The sequence below is a fragment of the Microtus ochrogaster genome, linkage group LG1 (genome assembly GCF_000317375.1).
Source record: "Microtus ochrogaster isolate Prairie Vole_2 linkage group LG1, MicOch1.0, whole genome shotgun sequence".
Taxonomy (NCBI): Eukaryota; Metazoa; Chordata; class Mammalia; order Rodentia; family Cricetidae; genus Microtus; species Microtus ochrogaster.
Genome location: NC_022027.1, coordinates 24,184,300 through 24,193,869, shown reverse-complemented (window position 1 = coordinate 24,193,869; position 9,570 = coordinate 24,184,300). Strand labels below are relative to the sequence as shown.

Below are 9,570 nucleotides of genomic sequence, written 5' to 3'. Positions count from 1 at the left end.
GGAGATGGCCAGTCTGTCTATCCAAGGAGCCAGAGCAGCAAAGCAACATGCTCTCTAAGGCCTGACTGTGAAAGGCAAGGTAGTTTAATGACTATGAAGGAGAGAGCAGACCAGGTTAGTACGTACTGTTCCCTACCCAGTGTTGGGCATGGCCTATCGAGCAGAAGAACCTGGTGTAATAAGGCTGAAAGCGACCATCCCCCTTTTCTTGTTCTCCAAGGCAAGCCCCCTACCTGATGGAGGCCTTAGAGAAAACACAAAACAAACAAACCAATTAACCTCCTTTTCATTTTGCTTTAATATTAAATGCAGTTCCAGCTTCTGACAAGTGACTGGAAATTGTAGTTACTGATATAAAACCATTCCTGGTGCTAACAGTGAACAGAATTCTTTTTGTTCAATAGCATCTCTAGGAAATTTAGAACTGCTCAAAATTTAGAGGATGTGCTTACTAATTATACCTATGAGAGCCTCTTGTTTAACATCACCAAATTAGGGGCTAGAGAAATGGCTCAGCAGTTAAGAGCACTGGCTGCTCTATCAGAGGACCTGGGTTGGACTCCCAGCACTCCAAGGCAGCTCACAGCCTTGTGCTGGTCCCAGGGGAACCAGCATCCTCTTTTGGCCTTTGCCTGCATCAGACATACATGTGCTGCACAGACATGCATGAAGGCAAAACACTCATATACATAAAATAAGTAAAAATTGTTTAAAATCACCCCATCTGTGGATTCAGACGTCATAAATACTCATGTGCAAAACAAAACCATAAATAAATAACATGTGTGACACAGTCAAGAGGCATGCTATTTCTATTCGCCAGTACAATATGACAAAGTTATAGCATTCCATATATGAAAGTGGGGGAAAAAGAGGATCACCCATAGAAGGGATTCCATTGGTTGAGGATGAAGCAATCCCATGATTCCATGGTACCAAGAGAGTCCTGCGCCCATCATGAAAATACCAACACCACTAATCAATGAAGAGATATAGCGCATATTTGAAAAGCCATACCTGGAAGATAAAAAGATCATATAGTTTGCAAAAATGTATACTAACTTTCAAAATGTGTTTAATAAGTCAATGAAATTGAAAACACATTCTTAGACTATTAAAATGGTGTAATTTTATATATTAAACACTGTAAGTGCAAAGTTCAAATTTCATATAAAAAACTCACAATATACAAAGTGGAGGAAAAGGCAAGAACTTTGAAAATATATGAAAATAAAATAAATATTAATTAATTCAGGTATTTTCTCATCTCTATTTCTTATAGTCTACTTTGATTTATCAGAACTACTTTATAATTACATTCCACACAGGCCAGGAAAAATAATCTTTCTTATAATTATTTATTTGTATTTTATGTACATTGGTGTTTTGCCTGCATGTCTGTCTGTGTGAAGGTTTCAGATCCCCCAGAATGGGAGTTACAGACAGTTGTGAGCTCCCATGTGGGTGCTGGGAATTGAACACGGGTTCTCTAGGAGAACAGCCAGTGCTCCCAACCATTAAGCCATCTCTCCAGCTCCAAAATTCATCCTTTAAAAAATACATTAAGATGTTTAACGAACAGGGAAATACTTCAATTTCCTTGGATTGTAGCTTCTAATTGAATATTGTGGTCTTATGATTAATCTATGCTGTGTATTACCTATGTTTTTTTTACTTAATACTGAACAAGTTAATATGAAATTTACTGCTGGTTCTGAACAGTTTAATAGACAGTTGAACCAACAGCTTCAGTATTCTGCATGTTTTCATGGATAATTTTTGAAAATATTAATTATTTGTCTAATCATCTTTGGTCAAAATGAACCATTAACTTGAACTATTTCAGTACCAATACAACACAATTAGGGTCCTTGGAAACTATGACATACTACGAGAAGTAGAATCATTCATTCACAAAAATGTTTCCTGAGAAACATACTCTTAAACCCAAATACTACTGCACTCTCGGGTAGATACACATTCAAACAAAGAGTATTAACTTGAAAGAATTAACAGAATTCTCTTTGTACAAAGCTGTAGTCTAGCCATAGAGAATCCCAGTTCATTGATATAACAATGTTTTACAGATTTGACTTGGAAAATTTTATTTTATTTTCTAAACTTTTCTCCAAAGTAACACTAACCATATGTCAATTTAAATTAATAATAAATTAAGTTGTACTGGGGTTTTGTTTTGTTTCTCTTCACTGTTTTGTTTCTTGAGGCAGTGTTTCTCTGTGTAGCCCTGGCTGTCCTGAAACTCAATTTGTAGACCAGGCTGGCCTCAAACTCACAGAGATGCTCTGCCTCCTGAGTACCACCAAACCTGGCTTGCACTGTGGGTTCTTACTGAAAACTTGTGTTATGCAGATCTGTACTGCCTCCTACAGTAAATTATGAGTCACGTGTGGTTATTTATATATAAATGTCTTTAAACTAAATACTGCCTAAATTTAATTACTGTACTAGGTAGTATTAAAATAACTTAATAAGCAATCTTCAGAATACAAAATTTAAAATTTTTACCCTCTTATTTAAATTTTTTGGTGTGGAAAATCAGTAAGGAAAACAATTTGTCAAGAGATAGTAAAACACAGTAGACGTGTAATTAACATTTGGTCTCTATACTAGAAAACTCCCATTTCTAGAAAATTAAAAACGTGTTATCACTAAAACAGCAATGCCCTGCTGTCAAGTAAGTGAAGGTATTTACAAAGCACTAAAATGGACACCTTCACAGAGATAAAGGTGCACTTTTCTGCCTTAGCATTGATCAAACTGTATTAATGAAGGTAGTTAAAAGAACAGTGACTGGGGAGCTCAACCATTTGGGTGGCCGTTAACAGATGGGACAAAAATAAATATCCACAGCAGGTAACTGACACACTCGAAGTACTATATTCTAAAAACACACTCACTTTACAAATATCTAACCTTGAAATGTTATCAAAATATTTCTTAATCACAATAAAAGCATTAGAGTAAGTATGAAGTATGCATTTGAAAAAGGCTAATACCAAAACTTTAGATCACATAGCAATTGTTTGAGCAGAAATATACTTCCCTGAAACGAAATAAAATAGAACTCTAAGATAAGTGGTTTTTTATTATCAATATGGAGAAGATCTCCAGGCTGTATTATTATAAAGTATAAAAATGATTTCAACTCCATTTTCAAATTATGCTTTGACTTTACTTTGACCCTTACACACTTTAGACAATACAAAGGAAATGACCAAATCTCGAACAATCTGATGCTATATAAATTTCAGACTTCTCAAAAATGCATTGGTTCTTATTTTAATGACTTATAGCAAATTCAAATCAGAGGTCGTGTCCTTACGGGTGAGAAGGGTCTGGTGTTTGAATGGACTTGCTGATGCCCAGTGCTAGCAAACCCTATGGAGAAAAACAAACAGTAAGTAGCCCTTACCAAGATGGAGAATACAATGATACAGTGAATAAGTCAAGCCGGGCAGTGGTGACACATGCATTTAATTGCAGCACTCAGGAGGCAGAGGCAGGTGGATCTCTGTGAGTTCGCAGCCAGTCTGGTCTATAAGAGCTAGTTCCAGGACAGGCTCCAAAGCTACACAGAGAAACCCTGTCTTGAGAAAAAGAAACAAAACAAAACAAACAAACAAAAAACAAAAAACAAAAAAAGAGTAAGCCAAACTGGAAGATGTAAAGGATGACAACAAAGAAATCATATGTGTACATCAATAGCCAAGCAACTGTAGTTTAGAAAAAAAAATCCTAGTATAGAAAAATAAAGAGAAACCCAAGGGGATTCAGGACAGCATTGTTTATAAGGAAGAAAAGCTCCAAGACGCTGGGCTGGGCACAGAGGCACATGCTTAACTGCTAGCTCTTGAAGCAAGAGAATTAACTTTGAGTCTATCTTGGGCTGAAAACTGAGACTCAAGTCAAAAAACAAAACTATACCAAACTAAACAACTGCCACCTCCATCAGGCAGTAACCACAGAAGAATCTAAAATCTCTTCAGTAGGAAAATGAATGCAAATGATGAACCACACTAAATTACATCTATAGCAGCTTAAAATAGCCAGCCAGTTTTCTGCATGGACATGGAAAAAGCTCCTACAAGGTACTATTCAGTGAAGTGGTCTTGAATGCAGGCCAGTCTTACTACATTTCAAGGCTCTGTCACAAACAAAACAAGGCACTATGATTAGAATTCCAGCCAATCTATAGATCACTAGTTTATCTGCACCAAATTCTCCCCCACTCCACTCTTCTCTCCTTTGTGGTCCTGGGAATCAAACCTTGGCCTTACATAGTCTAAGCAAGCACTCACAACTGAGCTGTACCCCAACTGTTCTTTAGATTTTCCTAAAACTCTCAGTAAGTTTATAGTAAACTGATGTAAAAGTTTTGTGCACCTTTTGCTAGATTTATTCTTTTTTATTATGTATACAGTGTTCTGCCTGCATGCCCAAGGAGGTGACCAGATTTCATTATATATGATTGTGAGTTACCGTGTGGTGGCTGGGAATTGAACTCAGGGTCTCTGGAATAGCAACCACTGCTTGCTCTTAACCTCTGAGCCATCTCTCCAGCCTGCAAGGTTTATTCTTAATGTTTTGTGATATTATAGAAATGGAAAAATTTAAATGTCTTTCTGTATCTCCTGGAAATGAAATGCACAATTAGCACCTATTTGCCCTCTATGGCTACTCATTTTCACTATTAAATCAACTTTATATTTCAGAACAATATTTGCTTGACTATACTATGATTTTTATATATTGCTTGATCTCATTTGGCTATATTTTGAAGAATTTTTGCGGGGCGATTGTGGTGCACACCTTTAATCCCAGCACTTAAGAGACAAAGGCAAGCAGACCTCTGTAAGTTTGAAGCCAACCAGTTCTACAGAGTGAGTTCCAGAACAGCTAAGGCTACATGGAGAAACCCTGTCTCAAGAAAAGAAAAAAGGAATTTCTATTCTATGTTGATACTGATGGGTATGTATGTTTTTCTCATATGATGGCATTGTAAGTATATCAGGGCTCTGTTATGTCCATAGAGTTGAAAGCCATTGCTCTCCCTACCTCTCCAAGTCTGTGCATTATCACTATTACTTTCTTAAACACTAGCTGAGTTCTCTTGGCACTGTCTCCATAGTAACTGAGGATTCCTTCAGTCTTCTTTAGCTCTGGTTCTTGTACAGATGCTTTCTATTATGATAAATTAGGGCTAACTCTTTTCTTGGATTTTTAGTCTTCTGTTAATGCTCTGCAGTGAGATTTTGTGTCAGACACAGTTTTCAGTTCTAAAAGTCCCACTAATTTTTCTCATCTGCCAATTGAATCTGTTTTATTAACTAAATAAAAATTTCCTGCTAGTTGTAGCTTATTTTCTTGCTTCTTGCCTTGTCTAGCAGTAGTCTGTTACTAACTGGGAAAATTAATTGACCACTGTGAATGTCACACTCAGTGTTTGGGGTCTATTATATTCTCGAAATAGCACAAAGCTTTGTTCTCCAAACAATTAAATTATTTAAAGATAAATTTGATCATTTACATTTCTGGGAAAGTCTGTTAAGAAGGGCCTTTACACTAGGGATAGTTTAGCTCTACTGCTAAGGGGCTATATTTCTGCTGACCTAGGTATCAGAACAGTCTCTTTTACCAATCCTGGTAAGCTTTGGATGTACTGTAGCCCTGTCTGAGCACTAAGATTTACTCAGCCTTTGCCTGTTTGGCGTTTCTGCCCTCATCTTACAGATGGGTAATTTAACATTCAGCAAGAACTCCAGAAGATCCCTATATGTAGAATTATGCAGATTTTTTTAATACATAGCCTTTCCTCTGAGGAACTCCACCTTCTAATTTCCAACGAGTTTGGATTCCTTGAACTTTCATATTTCTCATCCTGGCCCACTGCTCTGAATATATCTCTAAATAAAAAGCCAGAGAGAAAGTGTAGGAGAAATTAAATCCCATCTCAGAGGTATGGTCTTATGCTTCTATTGTTCAGTGTTTGAAAGCAGTTATATGTTTTGTCTAGGACTTTATTGTTTAGGCCTCAAAAGAGTAAATTTAGTCTGAGTCATTCATACTTAAAAGCAGAAGTTCTATACATAATATTTTGCAACTTGACCTTTTTACTCAATTTATCGTGGTTATTACTCCAGTTAAAAGCTATCAGTCTTTAAAACCCATACATGATATTTGTGTTAGCTAGTTTGATGTCAGCTTGACGCAACCTATACTGAGAGGTGGGAACTTCAATTGAGCAAATGCCTCCCAAAGATAGGGCTGTGGGCTAGCCTGTAGGGCATTTTTCAAATTAGTGATTGATGGGGGAGGGTCCAGCCTGTGGCTGGTAATCCCGGGGTCTATAAGGAAGCAAGCTGATTAAGATGGGAGGAGCAAGCACATAAGCAGTGCCCCTCCATCGCCTGCTTCAGCCCCAGCCTCCAGGTTCATGTCCTGTTTAAGCTCCTGCTCTGACTTCCTACAAGGCGTAAGCCAAATAAACCCTTCCCTCCCCAACTTGTTTTTGGTCACAGTTTTTCATCATAGCAACAATAACCCTAAGTAGGACAATATTTTAGAGAATAAACACTTACGAATTATCTCCAATGTCCTAAAAATTAATACTCAAAGTTAATCTTGTTTCATATTTCATAATTCTTTGTCCTATGTCCTAAAGCTTACAAGGTTCTTAGACACTGTTTTTACATATCCATTTCCTCTCCTTCTACCCAAGTGACAGGGGTTATTAAGCATTTACTAATGGCTCCATAAGTACAGTGCTTCCCATGAAAGCATGGGCACAGGATTTAGGATCCCTAGCACCTAACTACTGGGAGGTAATGATGGCCATTCTGTAATCCTGGCCCTTGGAAGGCAGACAGATACTAACTAAGCTGACTAGCTAGATTAGCTAAACTAGTGAACTCTGTGATCAAATAAGAGACCTGTCTCAATATTTAAGATGGAGAGCAACTGAGGAAAACATCTGTGTGAACCTCTGGCCTCCTTGCACGAGCCCACAGACATGGGCACACATACACGTCTCATACACAAGCCACAAACCAAGAAATCAAATCCAAGGTAAAGACTGCTAACAAAACAGCAACTGCCTACCTTCTTCCTTTACTTTTACAGAGGGTTTCAATCTACTTGACAGTGAGATGCATTCTTCTGTTTAATCTGTAAATAATATTGCCCTGCTTGCTCTTCATTTTATTATTCCTTTGAATTTTAGGCTGGGCAGTGCTGCGTACCAAAGTCAGGGCCTCTCACCTGCTAATCACATACTTTATTTAGCACTGAGCCAAATTAGCAGGCTTAAATATCCACTCCTGTATCTGTATCTTTCACCAAAACATCTCTCAAATTTGTTTCAACGTAAGTCAAGTATGAATAAATATGGAAAGGATACCACATTCCTTAAAATGAGATACAAATACATAAATAACATTTATACAGAGCTTTCACAAAGGTTTAGATTTTCAGTATTCACAATTTCGGCCAAAGAGACTTCAAAGGCTATTTTAACCTTTTCCTTTTCCTTTTTTTTTTTTTTTTTTTTTTTTTTTTGGTTTTTCGAGACAGGGTTTCTCTGTACCTTTGGAGCCTGTCCTGGAATTCCCTTTGTAGACCAGGCTACCTCGAACTCACAGAGATCCGCCTGCCTCTGCCTCCCGAGTGCTGGGATTAAAGGCGTGCGCCACCACCGCCCGGCTACCTTTTCCTTTTTTTAAATCTTCATTTGTAAAGTCAAGGTAAATAATTCAAACTACCAGTCTAATGTATGTTAAACACTTAACCAGCACTCTATCTTTATTCAAAAAAGTTATTGGCTCTCATAGTAATTAAGAATTTACATTTAGCTGGGCATGGTGGCACATGCCTTCAATTCCAGCACTCTAGAGGCAAATACAGGCAGATCTCTGTGAGTTCGAGGCCAGCCTGGTCTACAGAGTGAGTTCCAAAGACAGTCATGGTTACATTTAGAAACTCACCTTAAGAATCTCTTCTAAGAAGTACACTTGAATGCACTGGCACAGGAGACCACTTTCTAAATAGAACCCCAATAGCACAGACACTGAGAGAAACAATTAATAAATGGGACCTCCTAAAACTGAAAAGCTTACGTAAATCAAAGGACACGATCAACAAGACAAAACGACAGCCTACAGAATGGGAAAAGATCACCAACCCCACATCAGACAGAGGTCTGATCTCCAAAATATACAAAGAACTCAAGAAATTGGTCATCAAAAGAACAAATAATCCAGTAAAAAAAAAAAATGGAGTACAGACCTAAACAGAGAACTCTCAACAGAAAAATCTAAAATGGCTGAAAGACACTTAAGGAAATGCTCAACATCCTTAGTCACCAGAGAAATGCAAATCAAAACAACTCTGAGATTCCATCTTACACCAAAATAAAAAACACTGATGACAACTTATGCTGGAGAGGTTGTGGGGTGAAGGGAACACTCCTGCATTGCTGGTGGGAGTGCAAGCTGGTACAGCACCTTTGGATATCAGTGTGGCGATTTCTCAGAAAATTAGGAAATAATCTTCCTCAAGACCCAGCAATACCACTTTTGGGTATATATCCAAAGGATGTTTAACCATGCCACAAGAACATATGCTCAACTATGTTTATAGCAGCACTGTTTGTCAAAGCCAGAACCTGGAAACAACCCAAATGCTCCTCGACTGAAGAATGAATAAGGAAAATGTGTACATTTACACAATGGAGTACTACACAGCAGAAAAAAATATCTTGAAATTTTCAGGCAAATGGATCGAGCTAGAAAACATCATTTTGAGTGAGGTAACCCAGACCCAGAATGACAATTATCATATGTACTTACTCATAAGTGTTTTTTGAACAGAAAGCAAAGAAAACTAGTCTACAAATCACAATCCCAGAGAATCTAGACAACAATGAGGACCCTGAGACATACATAAATCTAATACACATGGGAAGTAGAAAAAAACAAGATCTCCTGAGTAAATTGGGAGCATGGGGACCTTGGGAAATGGTTGAAGGAGAAAGGAGAGGCAGAGAAGGGAGCAGAGAAAAATGTAGAGCTCAATAAAAATCAATAAAAATAAAAAAGAATCTCTCCTAAGTCGAGTGGTGGTGGTGCACGCCTTTAATCCCAGCACTCAGGAGGCAGAGGCAAATGGACCTCTGAGTTCAAGACCAGCCTGGTCTACAGAGTGAGTTCCAAGACAGCCAGGGCTACACAGAGAAACCCTCTCTTGAAAAACCAAAAATCTCTTCTGTAGGGACTGAAGAGTTGGCTCAGTGGCTAAGAGCTCTTGTTCTTGGAAAGGACACAGGTTCGATTTCCAGTACCCATATGGTTCACCACTCCTCAGGCACCAGGTATACATGAGGTGCATAGATGTATCTGAAGGCAGAACACTCATACACACGCATAAAATAATAAAAATAAATCTAAAACAAACAAAAGAATCACTTCTATAAACGATTATGACCAAACACATATTAAATGATAAATTTATACTTCCTATCTCATTACTGATAGTTCTTTTATTTATTTATTTATT

At 37.8% G+C, this 9,570-nt stretch overlaps 1 protein-coding gene across 1 annotated transcript in view; it reads right to left on the bottom strand.

Annotated features, from left to right (window-relative positions):
- Positions 1 to 9,570, bottom strand: part of Slc30a9 (solute carrier family 30 member 9) — a 64,930-nt gene that overhangs the window by 15,052 nt on the left and 40,308 nt on the right. Inside the window, exons 9-10 of the mRNA XM_026785244.1 lie at positions 3,344 to 3,399; positions 882 to 1,017 (exon numbers count right to left, since the gene is read on the bottom strand). Coding sequence (XP_026641045.1) covers positions 882 to 1,017; positions 3,344 to 3,399 — 192 coding nt within the window. The remainder of the gene's footprint in view (positions 1 to 881; positions 1,018 to 3,343; positions 3,400 to 9,570) is intronic.